Source organism: Octopus sinensis, linkage group LG27 (genome assembly GCF_006345805.1).
Source record: "Octopus sinensis linkage group LG27, ASM634580v1, whole genome shotgun sequence".
In the NCBI taxonomy this organism is placed as follows: Eukaryota; Metazoa; Mollusca; class Cephalopoda; order Octopoda; family Octopodidae; genus Octopus; species Octopus sinensis.
The window spans coordinates 11987694-12013050 of NC_043023.1; the positions used below are offsets into that span (position 1 = coordinate 11987694).

General features: G+C 35.4%; 3 protein-coding genes and 1 pseudogene across 4 annotated transcripts in view; 1 reads left to right on the forward strand and 3 right to left on the reverse strand.

The window, feature by feature from the left end:
- Positions 1 to 25357, reverse strand: part of LOC115225439 (early growth response protein 1-like) — a 424836-nt gene that overhangs the window by 337618 nt on the left and 61861 nt on the right. The window contains exons 4-8 of one of the 2 annotated variants that reach the window (XM_036514188.1): positions 20783 to 20917; positions 20259 to 20614; positions 15690 to 15750; positions 15121 to 15522; positions 9768 to 10589 (exon numbers count right to left, since the gene is read on the reverse strand). The exons of the other annotated variant lie outside the window; for it this stretch is intronic. Of the exons in view, the coding sequence (XP_036370081.1) occupies positions 10288 to 10589; positions 15121 to 15522; positions 15690 to 15750; positions 20259 to 20614; positions 20783 to 20917 (1256 nt within the window). The 3' untranslated portion in view covers positions 9768 to 10287. Of the gene's footprint in view, positions 1 to 9767; positions 10590 to 15120; positions 15523 to 15689; positions 15751 to 20258; positions 20615 to 20782; positions 20918 to 25357 lie in introns of those variants that run through there. 2 annotated transcript variants of the gene reach the window in all.
- The window catches only part of LOC115225462 (zinc finger protein 208-like), a 524237-nt gene that overhangs the window by 305991 nt on the left and 192889 nt on the right, over positions 1 to 25357 (reverse strand). The gene's annotated exons all lie outside the window — the stretch shown is intronic.
- Positions 1 to 25357, reverse strand: part of LOC115225040 — a 336418-nt pseudogene that overhangs the window by 230173 nt on the left and 80888 nt on the right.
- LOC115225384 (zinc finger protein 208-like) overlaps positions 1 to 25357 on the forward strand; it is a 146709-nt gene that overhangs the window by 6650 nt on the left and 114702 nt on the right. The window contains exon 3 of the mRNA XM_036514150.1: positions 2979 to 3155. The gene's annotated coding sequence lies outside the window, so the exon portion shown is untranslated. The remainder of the gene's footprint in view (positions 1 to 2978; positions 3156 to 25357) is intronic.

Sequence of the window (25357 nt, forward strand, 5' to 3'; positions counted from 1 at the left end):
AAGCTTGACATTACCAACTTCAATATCATTTATATATCTGAGTATATCAACACAGAGATGACTTTGATTTCTGAAGATGATTGTGCTGGATTTTTGAGGAATTTGTTTTGAGAGAATAAAGGAATGGGAATAAGGAATAAAAGTTTTAAGTGACATTGGTTTTGTCTTTGTTGTGTTTTCATCATCAACATCATCATCATCTTCATCATCCTTTAATGTCTGTTTTCTATGCACGCATGGATAGGAAAGTGTGACATGAATTGGCAAACCAGAGTGCTGCTCCATGTTCCAGTCAGATTTGGTTTGTTTTTTTAAGATACATGGTGCATTTTATAAATATACCTGTTCAAGCGTCATAAAAGCATGTAACTAGTAGTAACTTTTTCAGTTGTGTATTTAATCTCTCTCTATATATAAAGCTGAAGCTGTCTGTGTGTGGCAGGTTTGGTAGCCTTCAACTAACACTATCTCCTCCGAGACCCTGCGGCGCAAGTTGACCAAAGTTGAGAGTATGATAGAAGGATTGCTCTTCCTTCCGTAGAAGAAAAAATTCAAATCGGACCATATTAACACCAAAAATTATTTACATCAAGAAGATGCTTTTTTCTACGAAAATGTCTGAGGCTTTCACCACACCCCATCCCGTCTTCCAAACCACAACAAACAGGTTTTGTGAGATATTAGTAGGTCACCAGAATTTATTCTATAAAAAGAAAAAATTTCAAGTGATTCCGGAATGGTGTGTGGTTTCTCACCCAACCCTTTTTTCTGAATATAAATGAGGAGTTTGCAGCATATTAAGGGTCAGGGTATTTGATTCCCCGCGAAAAACCCGAGATTCGTATTTTTTTTTCGCATTAAAAATTTTGCGGGTGAAAGAATCAAAATTGACCCCAGTGAGTAGCGCCATCTATAGGATAAGTCATGTAATATAATTATTTAAGGGGAAACAACTCCAGCAGCATTTGACCTTCGCGCCAATTAAATTCTTAATTACGTTGATTAATTACTCCTCACTGACTCGTTGTTTATATCTGGATCGGGTAAGTTGAGCAAGATTTCCTTTAAGGCGGTAATCATGATAATAATACTACTAATGATAATGGAAGATAATAGATTTCTGTGAACTTCTCTGGATGTTGGAGTAATTATTTCAAAACGGGAACCTGACAACAATTAGGAAAATAGATTTGTTCGTCTGAAGAACTTCCAAACTGAAATGTTGATCTGTAGTTTATGGGAACCTAGAATCCACTGTTACATGGGGTATAAAGGAAATTAAGGGTAATGTTGACGTTGTTACCCGGAGAGGAAATCGAGAAAAAGAAATAGTGCAACGGGTATAAAAAAAAGGGCATAGAAAAGGGATCTGAAGAGAAAAATGTGCAGAAAGCAATGAGAGTGAGATGCCTTCGGAAAATTGACAAGATCCGAAGATTTTCCCTCGTAACTTTTAGGAAAATGGGGTTTATTTGTAAATGAAATTTTATATAAATACGTTTCAAACGGTATAGCTCACGATTATAAAGAAATTTATGGGGAAAATCTTTGCGATTGGGTCAGGAAAGGACTTTGGAAAATCCGATGTTTTTCCCTCGTAAATTTGAGGAAAATGGACGTCTTTCTATTTCACATCCACGTAGGGAACGAATCTGAAAACAAAAATGCTTTGGAAGCAACGGGGTGGGGTTAGGACTTCGGAAAATTCACAAGATCCAAGTTTTTCCCTCGTAACTTTGACTAAAATATAATCCTTTTGAAATAAATTCAGTTTTTCCTCGGGAACTTCTATGCTAGACATCCTTTTGTCAAGATTCATTCGTTAGTCCCCCTTTCGTTATAGCACATGCTGTCAACTATAAACACATGAAATATTATCACTAATAATGCTCTCTCGATGCACATACATATTTCTTCTCTGTATTTGTGTGGAATGTAGATAACAAAATCAATGTGGCAGTTTAAACTTGAGAAAAGCCTTGCATATTTATAATGTCCAAGTTATAGATGTATGTATGCATTTCTGTGCATGTGTGTGTATGCGGCTAGGGTTCCTTCTTACCTGCTTCGTTTGTGTATGTAAATTTCTAAGAAGAAAACGAGATCGATGTCAAAAAAGCCGTATTACTGATGATATTTCATTAATTTAGTGCTGAAAACACGTGCTCATTTAAACTAACAAAAGAATCTTGACGAGTCTGAGACTCAAAAACGATTAAATGCCGCTTAACAAAACTATAGAAGAACGAGATGCTGTTAAGCATTTTGTCCGATAAGCAAAGGATTCTTCCTCTAAATAATACACGGTTGACCAGAATCCTTGACTCACTTGTTCGTTAAATTTTTTATATATTAATAATGTATTAATATTTATTAATACATTTATTAAGGAATAAATTAGTAAATTTAAATAATAAAAGAAGCATGCTGGGAAAGATGACTAATAATTAAGTCATGAATTCTGGTCCACCCTGTAGGATTATATGAACCCTTCGAACTTACAGTCATCACATAGAAGGGAAAACATAGAAACATTGAGATAATATGCTTCCTCGTCTTGGATATATCAAACATTGATTCTTTTTTAAAGGTATAAGGAAACAAATTTAGGGCGTAACACATGTCGTTATGCCATTCTTTCAATGCCTCAATGAACTCTGACCCCTAAAAACATTTAATCGATGACAGTGTTCATGTTGTAAAATTTGCAACATTGAATTAGTGTATCATTTAACTATTCTCTTTATCTTGATGTTTCTTTTCCTATTTCAGAATATCACCTTATGTTGACCCACAAGAACCTTCTTCATTCAGATGTGCCTTTCATATTTTGACGTCGTTTCATCAACTAAAGCAAGATGACATAATTTATCAGCAGCATTCATCAATACATCAAAATTTATATGAATACAATCTAAGAATACAATATTTGTCTTGTCTTCACTGTTTGGAATGTAGACGAAGTGATTGCCTTACAGGTTAATTAAGGTTGGATACCTTTACAAACGAGTTGACAATTTCCACCTGCTGATTTAGATATTAATTAAGATCACAGAAGAAAGAAACACAGCTTCAAATTCTTTTCTGGAAATAGTTGCAGAACTGAAATCAAAGATGTTTATAGAGATGAAGGAAACATTATTATTGTGATATGTATAATAAATTATTCTTTCACAATGAATAAATTAACTGAAGCAAAAAACGAGGATGCAAGAGAGAAACAATATTTCTGTGCTATTTGTGGTACATCATTCAATTATAATAGTCAGTTGACTAGTCACAGACGTATCCATACAGGAGAAAAACCATATCACTGTGATATATGTGATAAATCATTTTCTTCAAGTAGCAACTTAATTCGACACAAACATACACATACAGGAGAAAAGCCATATCATTGTGATATCTGTGGTAAATCATTCTCTCAAAGGAGTGACTTGACTCATCACAAATATAGACATACAGGGGAGAAGCCATATCAATGTGATATCTGTGGTAAATCATTCTCAGGTAGGAGTGACTTGACTGTACACAAACGTACGCATACAGGAAAAAAGCCATATCAGTGTGATATCTGTGGTAACTCATTCTCTCAAAGGAGTAACTTGACTCATCACAAATATACACATACAGGAGAAAAGCCATATCAATGTGATATCTGTGGTAAATCATTCTGTCAAAGCAGTGACGTCACTAGACACAAATATACACATACAGGAGAAAAGCCATATCAATGTGAAATCTGTGGTAAATCATTCCCTCAAAGAAATAACTTGACTATGCACAAACGTACTCACACAGGAGAAAAGCCATATCATTGTGATATCTGTGCTAAATCATTCGCTCATAGAAACAACTTGACTCGGCACAAATATACACATACAAGAGAAAAGCCACATCATTGCGATATCTGTGCTAAATCATTCTCTCGAAGGAGTAACTTGACTTGGCACAAACATTCACATATGGCAGAAAAGCCATATCATTAACCCTTCGGATACCAACCCAGCTGGCACCCCTCTGACTTTGCTGTAAAAATGTCTTGTTTTCTTAAGTTTTGAATTTAAATTTTCTACCAAACCTTAGTCACAATTTATGATCCTGAAACTAGGTTAATGATAACCACCAAGTTATTTTACAAACACTTGTTGCACGCACTGTTCTTATACTACAGCAGACACATGTGCATGCACTCAGACACGACACTGTGCTAGCACCCATACTTTATCCTACTGTACACATCTGTAAATAAAGTCTTCTCTCTCAAACAGTAGAACGGTTGTCGTCCTTATTATTGCTTTTGGCACTTATTCAGTTATATCATGTATTTGGTTTGTTTCGTTAGGGCGGCCATGCGGCGTTAAAAGGAGAGATTTTTGTCACCAACTCCTTATGTGTGGTCTTACTCCCTACAAGGGTTTTGTGGCATATTAGTAGGACACCAGAATTCATTCAATAAAAATAAGAAATTCCAGGATGGGGTGTGGGGGGTAGTTTCTTACCCAACCCATTTTCTGAAGAAAAATGATGGGTTTGCTGCATATTAAGGGTCAGGGTATTTGATTCCCCACAAAAAATCCAAGATATTTTTTTTTCTCATCCGCCGATACAAAGCGAAAGGGACCACGCAGAAACGGTTTGCGACATTCACCCGAGTTCACTAATTAATTATCATTTTATGTGACTGCTATAATTAATTAAACTCAATTAATTACGGTATATTTCGTACACATAAAAGGGCAAAGCATTCAAAGATGTCGACTTAACCGAAATGTATATTAATTACTTACCTGGTGTTTTATATAAATCCGGGTTTAATGGGAAATGTCTTTAATTAAGCTTAAGAGACGTTTCAACGGATAATTGAATTGTAAAACGATTGAAAAACCGACACGGTAAAGAGCGAAACGAAATCAAGTCTGGAGGTTGTGTAAGTTATCTCATCAATCTTTTGTTATTTATAAAATACAAGTTACTAATTTTTTCTGTTTTAATTGCCTCATTATACACAAAGATATAATACAGATATAATATACAACAGGTACAACTGGTAATTTATTGATCCTGACAGGATGAAAGGCAAAGATGACCTCAGTGGAATTTGAACTAAGAACGTAAAGACAGACAAAACACCTCTAAGCAGTTCATCCGGTGTGCTACGTCTTCGCCAGCTTGCAGCCCTCAACTTTGTGAATATTCCTTTCTACTCTAGGCACAAGGTCCGAAATTTTGGGAGAGGGGGCCAGTCAATTAGATTGACTCCAATAGACAACTGGTATGTAATTTATCAGCTCCCAAAAAGATACACACACATATATATATATATATATATTGTTATATTTCGGAATGGTCATTTTGCCAGTTTATATTTATATAAGTTAAGCAAAATTTAGATTCAAATGAATATAGATGCACCAGAATTTTGTATGTATATGTATATATATATATATATATATATATATATATATATACATGTATATATACATACACACACACACATAAATATACATATATATATACATATATATATATATATATATATATATACACACATATATATACATATACATATATATACACATATATATACATATATATATATATACATATATATATACACATATATATACATATATACACACACACACACATATATACATATATATACATATATATATGTATATATATATATATATATATATATATATATATATACATATATATATATATAAATTTTTTGCGTAATGAGATAAAAAAACCAACGGTGTGTAGATATTTTATCCCTTCATCGTAGACGGTGTGAGAGGACGGTTAAGTAATAATTAATTTAGATAGGATACAAAATAGAGGGAGGTGGAGGAATGAAAATAGATGCGAGATACGTATATATAAGTATCTTTTCGCTTTGACTGGCGTTTTTTTTAAATAACCTCCATCTAACTAAACAATTTTGAACTTCGTATACTGGTATAATGTGTTTATAAAACATTCTTTTCTCTTGGCGTTTTGGGGAATATTCTGTAGTTTGTAAGATATTTTCTTTAATTTCAAGCAATCAATGACGTCTATTGAGGTGAAAACATTCCGTGCCTTATGAAACAGATTGAGTTTATTTACATTTGTGAAGAAAAAAAGATACCCTTCTCCCTAACCCTAAAACAGATTGAAATGCAATAGATCGATACTAGGGTCATAATTATGGGTGACAATTTCATATGACACCGCAAGAAAAAACTGCCGTTCAAACCGAAAAGATCCAAAGTAAATAATTTTGTAAACAAAGTAAATAAAACACGAAAATACAAAATAACGATTCACTAGTCACTACTAGCTAGCGCGGATTCGCGACTACGCGCACCGGGACCACTCTTCTTAAATAGTACCCAACATTAAAACCTTGCAGAGCTGTTGCACGGACACACATTATTATCTGCTTAAATTTAACTCATCTGACAACCAGAACCGATCTCTCTAGTTCAGTTAAACAGTTATTAAATTTAGAATACATCTAACATTTTTGAATTACCGTTAATCCACCTAATCTTTAATCTATATACTTTATGATCACCTGTAACATCCAGCCCCGGAGTGTTTCTAAAACTAACAGATCGAAGACAACGAACTATAATCTCCCAACGTTGTTCTGTGTTTTCACTTCGATATGACTTTTCTAACTTCGAAGGGTTCACAAAATCTTACAGTGTACAGACTCTGGTACTACCTAAGAAGAGTGGTCCCAGTGTGCGCACTCACATAAGCTAATCGTGACAAGGAGATCCTACGACTACCTAGCAAAGTAAATAAAAGCAAAATAATTTTTTTTTACACAAAATAAAACAATTTTTTACGCAAAGTAAATAAAATACAAAAAACACAAAGTAAGGATCGACTAGTCACGACTATTTAGCGCGGATGCGCGCCCCGGGACTAATATTCTTAAGTAGTGCCCAGGCTCTTACAGTTCAAATTCCATTGAGGTCGTCTTTGCCCTTTCTCTTTTCGGAATTGATAAAATAAAAAGCAGTAGAGCACCCGAGTCCATGACACAGACTCACGCCTATCCGCCAAATTTCAGACCGTGGGCCTAAAGTACAAAATATTATTCTCATCGTCATTTTATTAACCCAGAAAATATTGAAAGTCGAAGACAACCTCGGCGGTAAATCCTGACTTCAAAAACGGCCGAGGTTGACCTTGTCCCTTTTTCCATTCAAGGAATTCTGGGCTCCCTTTAAATGACATTCTGCTCGCATCAAAGATCGCTGACCCTGGGTCAAAGTTCAAAATAATTCCTATTATTAATATAACCTTAAAGCAAAGGTAAAATTAACTGCACCGCTTTACCTTCCTTTCATAAAATAACTGGCTTTATATTACACGTAACCGTCGGTCTCAGGATTTCATAAACAACAGATCAACATTTCAGTTTGGAAATTATTAATTAAGACGAGCAAATTATATTTTCCTAATGTTATGGTTCTGCTTCGAAACACTGTCACACCGAGAGATTCACATAATTCTATTATTTTACATTGTTATTAGTAATATTATTAACGTCAATGTTTGCCGACTTACCGTATTCAGATATTAGCAACAACTAATTAACAGCTAATTAATATTTTCGATGCTTCGAGGTTCAAGTATTGAAGAGGTTATTTCCCTTTAAAGGATTGTATTTCATCAACTCGCCAGTAGATGGCTCTGCTAACTGGCTACATTTTTCCCGCGTCAGTGTCCTTTTGACTGTAGCCATGCTGGAGCACCGCCTTTAGTCAAGCAAATCGACCCCAGGACTTAATCTTTGTAGACCTAGTACTTATTCTATCGGTGTCTTTTCCCGAACCGCTAAGATACGGTGACATAAACACACTAGCATCGGTTGTCAAGCAATGTTGGTGGGGACAAACACATACATATATATATATGATGGGATTCTTTCCGCTTGCCAAATCCACTTACAAAGCTTTGGTCGGCCCGAGGCTATAGTAGAAGACACTTGCCCAAGGTGCCACGCAGTGGGACTGAACCCGGAACCATGTAGTTCATAAGCAAGCTATTCACCAAACAGCCACTCCTAGGCCTAGATATAGATTGATAAAATAAACACAAAATGTTTAGTCTAATTTTTTATTCCTTATTCTTTATTAACAAATTTCTCAAAATCCAACTGCAGGCATTATCTCAGAGTCAATATTTTTACAGATGAAGGGGAAAAAACAAGTCTTTTAGCAGGAAAAATGAACTCCATTACTGAGATGTACTTGCATAGCATGTAACCTGATCTGAGATCGTGTGCCGGAACGAAAACAATTACAGCGTGGAAGGTGTTTATAAGCCATTTAAGAAACACACAAAAACCGTTAGATTCACTTCAACATTTAATTTAAATTTATCAAAATATTTTCGTCGCTTTGAGACCGCGACCTGCTCACTGACAAAACTTCATTCTGACATTGATTCACTTAGACTTGTGTGTGAATACCCAAATGTGAATGCCTGTGGCATTTTGGGGAGAACAGTTTACCACTGATGTCACACTGACATAGCTTCTCTCCTGTATGAATGCCTTAATGTAAAGTTAAGTCAGGTCTATGAGAGAATGATGTACCACAGACATAACCATGATATAGCTTCTCTCTCATATGAACATGTTCATATATTGTTAAAACACTATTTTCAGAAAATGAATTACCAAAGGTAGTTATGGCTTCTCTCCTGGATGTGTCTGTTTGTCTAGTCAAGGAATTCATTTGAGAGAATGATTTACCAGATATCACAGTGATATGGTCTCTATCTTGTCTGAGTACATTTGTGACAAGTTAAAACGATATTTTCAGAAAATGATTAACCACAAATATCACAATGATATGGCTTCTCTCCCATATGAATAACTTTCTGACTTGTTAAAGCACTATTTTCAGAAACTAGTATGCTCCGATGGATGTGTAATGTCAGCATTCATACTCGGCAGAGTGTAAGTAACTTTAGAGAAAAGCTGGACCTAAGAAGCATCAGTTGTGGTGTGCAAGAGAGACGTTTGCTCTGGTATGGGCATGTGGCGAGAATGGATGAAGATAGTTGTGTGAAAAAGTGCCACACCCTAGCGGTTGAGGGAACCTGTGGAAGAGGCAGACCTAGGAAAACCTGGGACGAGGTGGTGAAGTACGACCTTCGAACTTTAGGTCTCACTGAAATGACTAGAGACCGAGACCTCTGGAAGTGTGCTGTGCGCGAGAAGACCCGGCAGGACAAGTGAGACCATAACCCGTGGCCTTCTATATGGGATGGAGCCAGCCTACGTATGCATACCTTGTGAAGACCTGTTGAGGCAAGTGAGGATCAGAATCGAAATCGATCATTGGAAATTGCAGATGTGTTACCAGTGCCGGTGGCATGTAAGAGAACCAGCTGTTCGTGACTGTTGCCAGCGCTGCCCCGACTGGCCTCGTGCCGGTGGCACGTAAAAAGCACCATCCGCTCGTGTCCGTTGCCAGCCTCGCCTGGCCCCTGTGCCGGTGGCACATAAAAGCACCATCCGTTCGTGGCCGTTTGCCAGCTCTGTCTGGCACCTGTGCGGGTGGCACGTAAAAAGCACCCACTACACTCACGGAGTGGTTGGCATTAGGAAGGGCATCCAGCCGTAGAAACACTGCCAGATCTGACTGGGCCTGATGAAGCCTTCCGGCTTCACAGACCCCAGTTGAACCATCCAACCCATGCTAGCATGGAAAACGGACGCTAAACGATGATGATGATGATGATAATTTACTACAGATATCACAGTGATATGGTTTTCCCCCAGTATGAATCTGTTTGTATTTACACAAATGATTATAACAAAAGAATAATTTACTACAGATATCAAAACACTGTGGTTTCTCTTTTGTATGAATAAGTTTGTGACTAGTTAAACACTATTTCCTGAAAATTATTTACTCTGGGTTGGCAATGAGTATACTGAAGAATACAGGGTGGGAGTCCACCAAGGATCAGTCCCTTCTCAGACCCTTCTCATTCATCATAGTCCACCAGACAATGTGTTCGTTTCTGTTTAATGAATTCATGCCTTGAGAGGATTTAAACACACAAATATATATATGTATAAACTAGCAGTATAGCCCGGCGTTGCTTGGGTTTGTTTTTTAGTTGTGATCAAATCAGCGGACTTTGATGTCGCATTAACAGAGTTTTGACACAGTTTCAACCTATGAACAAATGTATAGAGTAGCGATGCTCGACTTTGCTCTGAATGTGCTGCAAATGTGTAATGCCGACTTCACTTGTTGGTTAATATTCCTTGTGACTAGTTAAATCGCTATTTCTAAAAAATGTTTTACCACAGATATCAAAGTGATGAGTTTTTCCCTCAGTGTGAATACGTAAGTGATAAGTCAACTGACTATTATAAAAGAATGATTTACCGCAGACATCACAAGAATATGGATTCTCCCCAGTATGAACACTTTTGTGACAAGTTAAAACGCTATTTCGAGCAAATGATTTACCACAAATATCACACTGAAATGGTTTTTCTCCTGTATGAGTACGTTTGTATACAGTCAAGTCCCCACTTTGAGAGAATGATTTACCACAGATATCACAATGATATGGCTTTACTCCTGTATGTGTACGTTTGTGTTGAGTCAAGTTAGTCCTACACAAGAATGATTTACCACAGATATCACAATGATATGGCTTTTCTCCTGTGTGTGTACGATTGTGTTGAGTTAAAGTGCTATTTGAAGAAAATGATTTATCACATATATCACAGTGATATGGTTTTTCTCCAGTATGTGTATATTTGTGAAGAGTCAAGTTACTCCTTTGAGAGAATGATTTACCACAGATATCACAACGATATGGCTTTTTTCCTGTATGCGTACGTTTGTGTTGAGTTAAATCGCCATTTTGAGAAAATGATTTATCACATATATCACAGTGATATGGTTTTTCTCCTGTATGGATACGTCTGTGACCAGTCAACTGACTATTATAATTGAAGGATGTACCACAAATATCACAGAAATATTGTTTTACTCTTGCATCCTCGTTTTTAGCTTCAGTTAATTTATTCATTGTGAGAGAATAATTTATTATACATATCACAATAATAATGTTTCCTTCATCTCTATAAACATCTTTGATTTCAGTTCTGCAACTATTTCCAGAAAAGAATTTGAAGCTGTGTTTCATTCTTCTGTGATCTTACTTAATATCTAAATCAGCAGGTGGAAATTGTCAACTCGTTTGTAAAGTTATCCAACGTTAATTAACCTGTAAGGCAATCACTTCCTCTACATTCCAAACTGTGAAGACAAGACAAATATTGTATTCTTAGATTGTATTCATATAAATTTTGATGTATTGATGAATGCTGCTGATAAATTATGTCATCTTGCTTTAGTTGATGAAACGACATCAAAATATGAAAGGCACATCTGAATGAAGTTTCTTGTGGGTCAACATAAGGTGATATTCTGAAATAGGAAAAGAAACATCAAGATAAAGAGAATAGTTAAATGATACACTAATTCAATGTTGCAAGTTTTACAACATGAACACTGTCATCGATTAAATGTTTTTAGGGGTCAGAGTTCATTGAGGCATTGAAAGAATGGCATAACGACATGTGTTACGCCCTAAATTTGTTTCCTTATACCTTTAAAAAAGAATCAATGTTTGATATATCCAAGACGAGGAAGCATATTATCTCAATGTTTCTATGTTTTCCCTTCTATGTGATGACTGTAAGTTCGAAGGGTTCATATAATCCTACAGGGTGGACCAGAATTCATGACTTACTTATTAGTCATCTTTCCCAGCATGCTTCTTTTATTATTTAAATTTACTAATTTATTCCTTAATAAATGTATTAATAAATATTAATACATTATTAATATATAAAAAATTTAACGAACAAGTGAGTCAAGGATTCTGGTCAACCCTGTATTATTTAGAGGAAGAATCCTTTGCTCATCGGACAAAATGCTCAACAGCATCTCGTTCTTCTATAGTTTTGTTAAGCGGCATTTAATCGTTTTTCAGTCTCAGACTCGTCAAGATTCTTTTGTTAGTTTAAATGAGCACGTGTTGTCAGCACTAAATTAATGAAATATCATCAGTAATACGGCTTTTTTGACATCGATCTCGTTTTCTTCTTAGAAATTTACACACACAAACGAAGCAGGTAAGAAGGAACCCTAGCCGCATACACACACATGCACAGAAATGCATACATACATCTATATAACTTGGACATTATAAATATGCAAGGCTTTTCTCAAGTTTAAACTGCCACATTGATTTTGTTATCTACATTCCACACAAATACAGAGAAGAAATATGTATGTGCATCGAGAGAGCATTATTAGTGATAATATTTCATGTGTTTATAGTTGACAGCATGTGCTATAACGAAAGGGGGACTAACGAATGAATCTTGACAAAAGGATGTTTAGCTTAGAAGTTCCCGAGGAAAAACTGAATTTATTTCAAAAGGATTATATTTTAGTCAAAGTTACGAGGGAAAAACTTGGATCTTGTGAATTTTCCGAAGTCCTAACCCCACCCCGTTGCTTCCAAAGCATTTTTGTTTTCAGATTCGTTCCCTACGTGGATGTGAAATAGAAAGACGTCCATTTTCCTCAAATTTACAAGGGAAAAACATCGGATTTTCCGAAGTCCTTTCCTGACCCCATCGCAAAACATTTTCCCCACAAATTTCTTTATAATCGTGAGCTATACCGTTTGAAACGTATTTATACTAAATTTCATTTACAAAAAACCCCCATTTTCCTAAAAGTTACGAGGGAAAACCTTCGGATCTTGTCAATTTTCCGAAGGCCTCTCACTCTTATTGCTTTCTGCACATTTTTTCTTCAGATCCCTTTTCTACCCGTTGCACTATTTCTTTTTCTCGATTTCCTCTCCGGGTAACAACGTCAACATTACCCTTAATTTCCTTTATACCCCATGTAACAGTGGATTCTAGGTTCCCATAAACCACAGATCAACATTTAAGTTTGGAAGTTCTTCAGACGAACAAATCTATTTTCCTAATTGTTGTCAGGTTCCCGTTTTGAAATAATTACTCCAACATCCAGAGAAGTTCACAGAAATCTATTATCATTAGTAGTATTATTATCATGATTACCGCCTTAAAGGAAATCTTGCTCAACTTACCCGATCCAGATATAAACAACGAGTCAGTGAGGAGTAATTAATCAACGTAATTAAGAATTTAATTGGCGCGAAGGTCAAATGCTGCTGGAGTTGTTTCCCCTTAAATAATTATATTACATGACTTATCCTATAGATGGCGCTACTCACTGGGGTCAATTTTGATTCTTTCACCCGCAAAATTTTCAATGCGAAAAAAAAAACGAATCTCGGGTTTTTTGCGGGGAATCAAATACCCTGACCCTTAATATGCTGCAAACTCCTCATTTATATTCAGAAAAAAGGGTTGGGTGAGAAACCACACACCATTCCGGAATCACTTTAAATTTTTTCTTTTCATAGAATAAATTCTGGTGACCTACTAATATCTCACAAAACCTGTTTTTTGTGGTTTGGAAGACGGGATGGGGTGTGGTGAAAGCCTCAGACATTTTCGTAGAAAAAAGCATCTTGATGTAAATAATTTTTGGTGTTAATATGGTCCGATTTTAATTTTTTCTTCTACGGAAGGAAGAGCAATCCTTCTTCTATCATAGTCTCAACTTTGGTCAACTTGCGCCGCAGGGTCTCGGAGGAGATAGTGTTAGTTGAAGGCTACCAAACCTGCCACACACAGACAGCTTCAGCTTTATATATAGAGAGAGATTAAATACACAACTGAAAAAGTTACTACTAGTTACATGCTTTTATGACGCTTGAACAGGTATATTTATAAAATGCACCATGTATCTTAAAAAAAACAAACCAAATCTGACTGGAACATGGAGCAGCACTCTGGTTTGCCAATTCATGTCACACTTTCCTATCCATGCGTGCATAGAAAATAGACATTAAAGGATGATGAAGATGATGATGATGTTGATGATGAAAACACAACAAAGACAAAATCAATGTCACTTAAAACTTTTATTCCTTATTCCCATTCCTTTATTCTCTCAAAACAAATTCCTCAAAAATCCAGCACAATCATCTTCAGAAATCAAAGTCATCTCTGTGTTGATATACTCAGATATATAAATGATATTGAAGTTGGTAATGTCAAGCTTGAACAAAAAAAAAACCGTGTCTTTTAGCAGACAAAATATTCATAATTGTTCTCATGTTATAAATTTTGATATTGATACTGTTACACTTGTGTATGAATACTCACATGTGAACATAAGAGGCTTTTTTGAGGGAATGGCTCACCACAGATATCACACTGATATGGCTTTTCTCCTGTATGAATATGTCTGTGATGAATCAAGTTAATATTATAAGAGAATGATTTACCACAGATATTACACTGATAGGTTTCTCTCCTGTATGTGAACGTTTGTGTTCAGTCAAGTTACTACTTTGAGAGAATGACTTACCACAGATATCACAATGATATGCTTTTTCCCCAGTATGAACACGTATGCGACTAGTTAAAGAGCTATTTTCAGAAAAGGATTTAACACAGGTGTCACAATGATATGGCTTTTCTCCTGTATGAACATGTTTGTGACTAGTTTAAATGCAATTTTGAGAGAATGATTCACCACAGATAACACACTGATATGGTTTTTCCCCAGTATGAATACGTTTGTGCCTCACCAAGTCACTATTTCTACAGATTGATTTACCACAGATATTACAAAAATATGCTTTCTCTCTTTTATGTGTAAGTTTGTGCTTAGTCAAGTCATCACTTTGAGAGAATGATTGACCACAGATATCACACTGATATGGTTTTTCCCCAGTATGAATACAGTTGTGTTGAATCAAGTGGCTATTTCGAGAGAACGATTTACCACAGATATTGCACTGAAATGGCTTCTCTCCTGTATGTGTAGGTTTGTGATTAGTCAAGTGAGTGCTTTGAGAGAGTGATTGACCACAGATATCACACTAATATGGTTTTTCCCCAGTATGAATACGGTTGTGTTGAATCAAGTGGCTATTTCGAGAACAATTTACCACAGACATTGCACTGAAATGGCTTCTCTCCTGTATGAATACATCTGTGACTAGTCAAGTTATCACTTTGAGAGAAAGACTTACCACAGATATTGCAATGATATGGCTTCTCTCCTGTATGGGTACGCTTGGGATCAATCAAGTTACCACTTTGAGAGAATGATTTACTACAGTTATTACAATGATATGGCTTCTCTCCTCTATGAGTACGTCTGTGTCTAGTCAAGTCACCACTTTGAGAAAATGATACACCACAAATATCACACTGATAAGGTTTTTCCCCAGTATGAATAAGTTGGTATTGAATCAAGTGGCTATTTCGAGAGAACGATTTACCACAGATATTGCACTGAAATGGCTTCTCTCCTGTATGTGTAGGTTTGTGATTAGTCAAGTGAGTGCTTTGAGAGAGTGATTGACCACAGATATCACAGTGATGGGGTTTCTCTCCTGTATGAATGCATTTGTGTTTAGTGAAGTCTCTACTTCAGTGAATGATTTACAACAAATATCACAATGATATGGCTTCTCTCCTGTATGAACACGTTTGTGACGAGTAAGAATGCTATTTTGAGAGAATGATTTACCACAGATATCACACTGATATGGTTTTTCCCCAGTATGAATACGTTTGTGTTGAATCAAGTGGCTATTTCGAGAGAATGATTTACCACAGATATTGCACTGAAATGGCTTCTCTCCTGTATGAACACATTTGTGACTATTGAAAGCACTATTTGCAGAAAATAATTTATCACAGATATCACAACAATACAGTTTCTCTTCTATATCAGAATTGTTCAGTTTAATTAAATCATTCATTATCTCTCTATATATAAACGGCAAAATGTCTGTGTGTGTGTCCTTTGTACAAATCCACAATTTTTCAGTTAGAGGGCTCACACTTTCTATGGTCATTCAAAACTGTCCAAGGGTGGTCGTGCACATCTTTACATTTCCCCAGTCACCCCACAAAGCCATTAAATATATATATATATAAACGGCAAAATGTCTGTGTGAGTGTCCTTTATACAAATCCACAATTTTTCAGTTAGAGGGCTCGCTATGGTCATTCAAAACCGTCCAAGGGTGGTCATGCACATCTTTACATTTCCCCAGTCACCCCGCAAAGCCATTAAAAAATTGATAGAATTGACTTTTTTGTGAATTTTCTATCCAAATCCCAATCAAAATGCCAGCTAGCTGTATGTGATTGGTCAGAGATTTGGACAGTACTCACGTTTATATTGCTAGACAAAGAATAATTTGTTATACATATGACAATGACTGTGCTTGTTTTATTTCTACGAATGTTTGCGTTCAGTTGTGTCACAATCTTCAGACAAAAATTTAGTGTCGTGTTTCTTTCATCTGTCATCTTAAGATCTGAAACTGCAAATATAAACTGATAACTCTTTTATAAAGTTATCCAAGTTTACTGAAACTGTAAAACGATCACCTCGTCTACATTCCATTATCATTTCTATGTTTGCGTTCATTTGTGTCACTATTTTTAGAGAGTAATTAATAAAAGCTTAATGAATCTGTAAATTGATGATCTCCTCTACATTCCAGACATTGAAGACAAGAAAATGTTGCTGTTAATTCCATTCTCCAGAAGAAATATTTTCCCATTGTTCGTCGAAGATTTTATTCATACAAAGAAGTTGATGTATTGATGAATGCTCCTTATAAATATATCATCTTCCTTTAATTGATGAAAGTCAATCAAAATATCAGAGCCACGTCTGAATGAAGTAATTTCTTTTATGTCAACATGATGTAATATTCTGAAAAAAGAAAAGAATAAGTAAGAAAAAGAGGATTGTTAAATGACACAGTAATTCAACAGTGCAAATTATATAATATCATCTGTGATCTTATTTAACCCTTTCATTACTGTATTTATTTTGAGATGCCCTGTGTTTCTTTCAATTACTTTAAATATAACAAAGAATTTAGTAAAATAACTCAGTTATCATTAAGCTAGTGTTAGGAACATAAATTGTGACTATGGTTTGGTGGAAGATTTTAATTCAGAACTTTGCCCAACCACTTGGTGACAGGGATGTAAACAAACTAACACACAGAGTCAAGAGGTGTGTGGCAGGGAGGTGGACAAACACAGAGACATAATTGTATAAATGATACACTTTCCCCGTACCAAATCCCCTCAGTAGGCTTTAGTTAGCTCAGGGCTAAAGTAGAAGACACTTATTGGATCTTTTCGGTTTCAACGGCACTTTTTTCTAGCAAGGTAACATAAAATTGTCACCCATAATTATAACCCTAGTATCGATCTATTGCATTTCAATCTGTTTTAGGATTAGGGGTGGGGGGAAGGGTATGCTTTTTTTTTTCAGAAATGTAAATAAACCCAATCTGTTTCTTAAACGAGGGACATATTCATACGGCACAGAATGTTTTTTTTACCTCAATAGACTTCAGTGATTGATTGAAATTGCAGAAAAAAAACAACAAATATCTTACAAACTATAGAATTTTCTCAACAAAGCCAAGAGAAAAAGATCTTTTATAAACACATTCTACCAGTATACGAAGTTTAAAAGTGTTTAGTTACCTAGAAATTATGTTAAAAACTGCCATTCAAACGGAAAAGATCCGAATTATTTATTTTGTTAAAAAAAGACCCTATTTGTTTAAAAAAAAACCTGTCACACTCGCGGTAAGCAGTCGTTTTAGAATCCACTAGTCACTACTAGCTAGCGAGTGCGCGCACAGGGACCACTCTTCTTAAATAGTACTCATCATTACTATTATTAACATCGCTTTATAGTAAATCTTTGTCGACTTACCGTTTTACCAATAACTCAAAGAACAGGACAGCATTAATTAATGTGGCATTCTTCAATCGGTTTCCTCTCATTTTACTAATTAATTTTACAAATGTATTTACTTTACATTATATCTATCGGTGCTCCTTTAGAAACGGGTACTACTAGCGAACAGTGGTCCCAGTGCACGCACTCGCTAGCTAGTCATAAGTAGTCGATCCTAGAACGACTTGCGCGTATGTTTGTATTTCAAGGCTGAATACACATCAAAGGAAATTAAATGATAAAGGTTCCGGGATCATTCCCACTGCGTGGCACATTGGACAAGTGTCTTCTACTATAGCCTCGGGCCGACCTAAGCCTTGTAAGTGGATTTGGTAGACGGAAACTGAAAGAAGCCCGTCATATATATGTATATGTTTCTGTTTCTGTGTTTGTCCCCGTAACTTAGCGGTTCGGCAAAACAGACCGATAGAATAAGTACTAGGCTTCCAAAGAATAAGTCCTGGGGTCGATTTGCTCGACTAAAGCCGGTGCTCCAGCATGACTGAAACAAGTAAAAGTGTAAACTAAGGTTAGGGTTAGGTTTAGGGTTAAAAAAGCGCACATTGGAACCACTGTTCTCTAGTAGTACCTAGAAACACACCTCTGCACGAAAATGACACCTAATTTTTGAAAAAGTTATTAAGACGGTAAATATAAACAAAATAGATGAAGTATGCAAAAAATGACGAAGATTCATCCAGTTTTAAATATTTTATACTAAAAAATAAAATGTTTTCGCTTCGAGAAGTTCGCATAACTTTATTATTTAAATTATTAATTAATAGTATTATTACAGTCTTAAAGTAAATCTTTATCAACTTACCGTATTCAGATATAAACAAGCCAGTGATTGGTAATTAAGCACCTTAATTAATAATTTAATTGGACCGCGGTTGAAGCCTTGTAGAAGTTACTTCCCTTGATATGGTTGTACTTCTATTCTCCAATAGATGGCTTTACTATCTGGTTGAAGTCGTTCCAGCTTTTTTTTTTGTCCCATTTTATCAACAATTTCACCGTCAAGTTCTTTCAAACTTTCACCAGATTATTATAACGAAGTGTATTCTCATATTCTCTACAACCGTTTCCAACGCATGATTTGACCCCGTCAAAGATACCCTAATACAGAAGACGTCTTCAACATGTGGCTTCATGACGTGACGTCATGCCGTCGCACTTCCGGTCCTTTCCCTTACGTCATTTCCTCTCCTTTCCAATCATTGTCCTTCCGGATCTTTTCGGTTTGACCGGCAGTTTTTTCTAGCGGTGTCATATGAAATTGTCACCCATAATTATGACCCTAGAATACATCTATTGCATTTCAATCTGTTTTAGGGGTGGGGGAAAGGGTATCCTTTTTTCTTCACAAATGTAAATAAACCTAATCTGTTTCTTAAACGAGGGACATATTCATAAGGCACAGAATGCTTTTCACCTCAATAGGAGATGATGATGAAAACACAACAAAGACAAAATCAATGTCACTTAAAACTTTTATTCCTTATTCCCATTCCTTTATTCTCTCATAACAAATTCCTCAAAAGTCCAGCACAATCATCTTCAGAAATCAAAGTCATCTCTGTGTTGATATATTTAGATATATAAATGATATTGAAGTTGTGATTCATGAATTTCATGTTGACATCCAAGAAACTGAAGTTGATAATGTCAAGCTTGAAGAGGAATAAACCCCGTCTTTTAGCAGACAAAATATTCATAATTGTTCTCATGTTATAAATTTTGATATTGATACTGTTACACTTGTGTATGAATACTCACACGTGTACTTAAGAGGCCTTTTTTCAAAGAAGGACTCACCACAGATATCACAATGATATGGCTTCTCTCCTGTATATGTAGCTTTGTGTTTAGTCAAGTCACCACTTTGAGAGTGGATGAGGATGAGGATGGTGATGATGAAAACACAAAGACAAACTGAATGTCTCTTAAAGCTTGTATTCCTTATTCCCTTTCCTGTATTCTCTCGTAAGAAATTCCTCAAAAATCCAGCACCATGTTCTTCACAAATCATCACTGTTTTAATATATTTAGACACATACATGATACTGAGGTTCATATTCATGAATTTCATATTGACAGTGATGGAATTGAAGTCGATAACATCAAGGAATAAGCCCTGTCTTATGGCAGACAAAATATTCATAATTGTTGTCCTGTTGTAATAAATTTTGATATTGATATTGTTACACTTGTGTATGAATACTCACATGTGTACTAAAGTGGCTTTTTTCAAAGAATGATTCACCACAGATATGATTTTTCCCCAGTATGAATAATTTTGTGCCTAGTCAAGTGACTGTTTCGATAAAATGATTTATCACAGATATTACAATGATATGGTTTATCTCCTGTATGTGTACGTATGTGACATGTCAAGATACTATTTCTAGAGAATGATTTGCCACAGATATTACAATGATATGCTTTCTCTCCTGTATGTGTATGTTTGTGACGAGTTAAATCACTATTTAGAGAAAACGATTTACCACAGATATAACACTGATATGGTTTTTCTCCAGTATGAATAAATTTGTGAATAGTCAACTGACTATTTCTAGAGAATGATTTCCCACAGATATCACAGTGATGTGGTTTCTCACCTGTATGTGTATGTATGTGACTAGTCAAGGAACCTCTTTGAGAGAATGATTTACCACAGACATCACAGTGATATGCTTTGTCTCCAGTATGAATATGTTTGTGACGAGCCAAGTTACTATTTTCAGAGAATGATTTACCACAGATATTGCAATGAAATGGCTTCTCTCCTGTATGTATACGTACATGACTAGTCAAGTGACTACTTTGAGAGAATGATTTACCACAGACATCACAGTGATGTGGTTTCTCTCCTGTATCAATGCATTTGTGTTTGGTTAAGACTCTTTCTTCAGTGAATGATTTACCACAGATATCACAGTGATATGGCTTCCCACCTGAATCAGTTTTGTTTGGTTTTCTTAAATCATTCATTATAAGATAAAACCTTCTCATACGTATCACAATGATAATGATTTTTTCATTTCTATGAATATATTTGTGTTCAGTTGTGTCAGTATTTTCAGAGAATACTTTAACACCATGTTTCTTTTATATCTAAAACGGCAGATGTAAACAGTTAAAACTTTTGTAAATTTATCGAAGCTTAATTAACCAAGCAATCACCTTCACTACATTCCAAACAGTGAAGGCAAATGAATGTTGCTATCAATTCCATCGTAGAAGAAATATTTTCTTATCGTTTGTCGTTGATGCATTAATGAATGTGCCTTATGAATATATGGTCTTCCTTTAATTGATGAAAGTCAATCAAAATATCAGAGGCATGTCTAAATGAAGAAATTTCTTTAACGTCAACATGTGATATTCTGAAATAGAAAAAAAGAAGCAGTGAGATAAAGAGAATCATTAAACGACATAGTAATTCAACATTGCAAATCTTACAACATCAACACTGTCATCCATTTAATGTCTATGTTTGCATGGGTCAGAATCCATTGAGACATTGAAAGTTTTACAACATTCTGTATAGAGATGAATCGCTTCAACATTTCTCTAAATTCTTACCTGTTTTCTTTGGCATGAAACCACCACAATTCTGGGAAGAGGGTATTTTCAAGTTTAAGGAAAGATGGAGACGCATTGTGCAACAAAACGGTTAATATTTGGCTGATTAAAAATCTATTGGCAAGTATTTATTGACCTTTTTCTTTCCTTCAAAAATCGGCACGAACTTTCCGGACAACCCAATACATATGCAATTATGATACGCTAGCAGAATCGTTCACATGCCGAACAAAATGCATAACAGCATTTCGTCCGTTTATACTCTAAAAGTTCAAATCCCATCGAGGTCGAATTTGGCTTTCATTCTTTCGAGGTAAAAACAAACAAGAAACATTAGCGCACATTGTTCCATGGAAGCGACGTCCGCTTCTCCCGCCAATTTTCTGAACTCGTGTCTAAAGTACAAAAGATTATTCTCATCAACACTATTATTATTATTATGATAGGCTAAGGCGGCGAACTGGCAGAAACGTTAGCACGCCGGGCGAAATGCGTAGCCGTATTTCGTCTGCCGTTACGTTCTGGGTTCAAATTCCGCCGAGGTCGACTTTGCCTTTCATCCTTTCGTGGTCGATAAATTAAGTACCAGTTACGCACTGGGGTCGATGTAATCGACTTAATCCCTTTGTCTGTCTGACCTTGTTTGTCCACTCTGTGTTTAGCCCCTTGTGGACAATAAAGAAATATATTATTATTATTATAGCGACCCCAGTCAATGTCGACCTCAGCGGAAACTCCTGACTGAAAATACGGCCGAGGTCGACTTTGCCCTTCATCCTTTTCGGGAAATACTGGGTTCCATATATTCGGCTTCGCGATCCCCTCAAACACTGCAGGCCTTGGCAAAATTTCTAACCTACATCATTACTATTATTAATATAACCTCTTAAACAACAGGACAACGTTAATTAATATGGTATTCTTCAATCGGTTTCCCCTCATTTTACTAATTAATCAATTAATTAAACTTTTTTACTCGCATTTTATAAATTAATTTTACTTTATATCCCATGTAACGGTGGTTCATAGGTTTACATAAACAACAGATCATCATTTCAGTTTACAAGTTGTTATTTTAGTCGAGCAAATATATTTTCCGTTTCGAAATAATTCCTGTAATATGGAAAGGTTCACATATTTCTATTATTTACATTATTATCAACTTTCACTTGAAAAGGAAGATGAGAGGAGAGAGGAAAGTGCTGTCCGATAGCAAGTTTGCTGAAAGGTGGGTAAATGTCGCAAGAATGGCCAGTATAAATGGACCAATTCTGAGGATACACCTGTAATTTAAAAAGGTATTACAAAAGGAGAAAGGGACACTCTACTCGCCTTTTTACCAGGCTCCCGTTGGCTTTTATGGGGTTTTTTCCCACCAGGAACCTTTCGTAACGCCTCCCACTTTTGGGAGATTTTCATTGTTATAATCTTTCGTTGTTAAACTGTTTTTACTTGTATTTTTCACAAACGGACAAAACCCTTTGTAACCTTTCGTATTGTTTTTTGTCCCTTTATGTTATAATTGATTTTTGTCAGCCCATGTGGCCAATAAAAGAATTAATTATTATTAGTAGTAGTACTATCATACAGCATTAAAGTAAATCTTTAGCAACTTACCGTATTCAGATATAAACAGCAAAGCAAGTGCCCGGCAGTAAATCACTTTCATAAATAACTGATTTCCACATGGTTTGAAGTGTTGTATAAATTATTTCCCTTTATATGGTTATGGTTGTATTCAATTCTCCACTAGATGGCGATACCGAATGGTTCCATTCGTTTTTGTTTTTCTCATTCTCTCATTCTCTTAACTTCACTTTAGATTTTTTTAATTATTTTCTTCAAATTTTCACCAGATTATTTGCATCTAGACTTTGGATATTTTCCTTTTGAATGGCAGACAATTTCTAGTTAACTAAACACTTTTAAACTTCGTATACTGGTAGAATGTGTTTATAAAACATCATTTTTTTTTGGCTTTATTGAGAAAATTCTATAGTTTGTAAGATATTTTGTCTTTAATTTCGAGCATTTCGGCAATTTTAACCAATCGCTGACCTCCATTTGGGGTGAAAACATTCCGTGCTGTATGAATATGTCCCTCGTTTAAGAAACAGATTGGGTTTATTTACATTTGCGAAGAAAAAAAAGATACCCTTCCCCCACCCCTAATCGTAGATCTAAAATAGATTGAAATGCTATAGATTGATACTAGAGTTATAATTATGGATGACAATTTCATACGACACCGCTACAGAAAATCGGATTTTTTTCTAGCGGTGTCAAATAATCCTAGACTTTTTCATTCCCAAACTGAGCCCACTTTAATTTTGCTCAGATTGCTTTCAATTTTGGTTACGATAAACTAATTACTGGATCTTTTCACTTTGACTGGCAGATTTTTAAAATAATTACTATGTAACTAGAAAATTTTAAACTTCATATACTGGTAGAATGTGTTTATAAAACATCATTTTCTCTTGGCTTTATTGAGAAAATTCTGTGGTTAGTAAGATATTTGCTGTTTACTTTCTTGCATTTTGGCAATTTCAACCAATCAATGACGTCTATTGAGGTGAAAACGATTTATGCCGTAACATTTTCTGGCAGCGTCATATGAAAGTGTCCCTGTTACATATTATATATTCGTTTAAGAAATGTAAATAAACCCAAAGAGACCACTTTGAAAGAATGATTTACCACAGACACCACAGTGATGTGGTTTCTCTCCTGTATCAATGCATTTGTGTTTGGTTAAGACTCTTTCTTCAGTGAATGATTTACCACAGACACCACAGTGATGTGGTTTCTCACCTGAATCAGGTTTGTTTGGTTTTCTTAAATTATTCATTATAAGATAATAATTTCTCATACGTATCACAATGATAATGATTTTTTCATTTCTATTAATATATCTGAATTCTCATCCGTTATGCCTTGGATACTGGTCATATTACATTTTCCTAAAATTTTTACATTTAATGTCTTCTCTTGCCATTTTGCTGCATATGTTGTGGTGCAAATCAAGTTCTTTTATTTCTCTGTAGAAGAGAGTCCATGCTTCTGCCCCATACATAAATACACTCAAAATGCGAAATTTGTATACACTTATTTTAGTTATCAGACTGACATCCTGTTCACACACACACACACACATATCAAATTAAATACACAACTGAAAGAGCTACTACTTGTTTGATACTGTTACGATACTTGAACAGGAATATTTATAAAATGCGCCATGTATCTTAACCCTTTCATTACCGTATTTCTGTTGAGATGCTCTGTGTTTCCTTCAATTAATTTTAAATATAACAAAGAATTTAGTAAAATAACTTCATTATCATTAAGCTAGTGTTAGGAACATAAATTGTGACTAAGGTTTGGTGGAAGATTTTAATTCAAAATTTATGAAAACAAGACATTTGTACTACAGAGCCAGAGGTGGTTTCACATGGGTTGGTATTGAAAGGGTTAAGGGCATAGAGCCAAAGAAACCAAGCCAAATCTGACAGGAACGTGGAGCAGCACTCTGGCTTGCCAGCTCATGTCACACTTTCCCATCAAAGCCTGCATAGAAGACGGATGCTAAAAATGGATGTTAGAGGATGATGATGAAAACACAACAAAGACAAAATCAATGTCACTTAAAACTTTTATTCCTTATTCCCATTCCTTTATTCTCTCATAACAAATTCTTCAAAAATCCAGCACAATCATCTTCAGAAATCAAAGTCATCTTTGTGTTGATATATTTAGATATATAAATGATATTGAAGTTTCATGTTGACATCCACATGGGGCCAGAT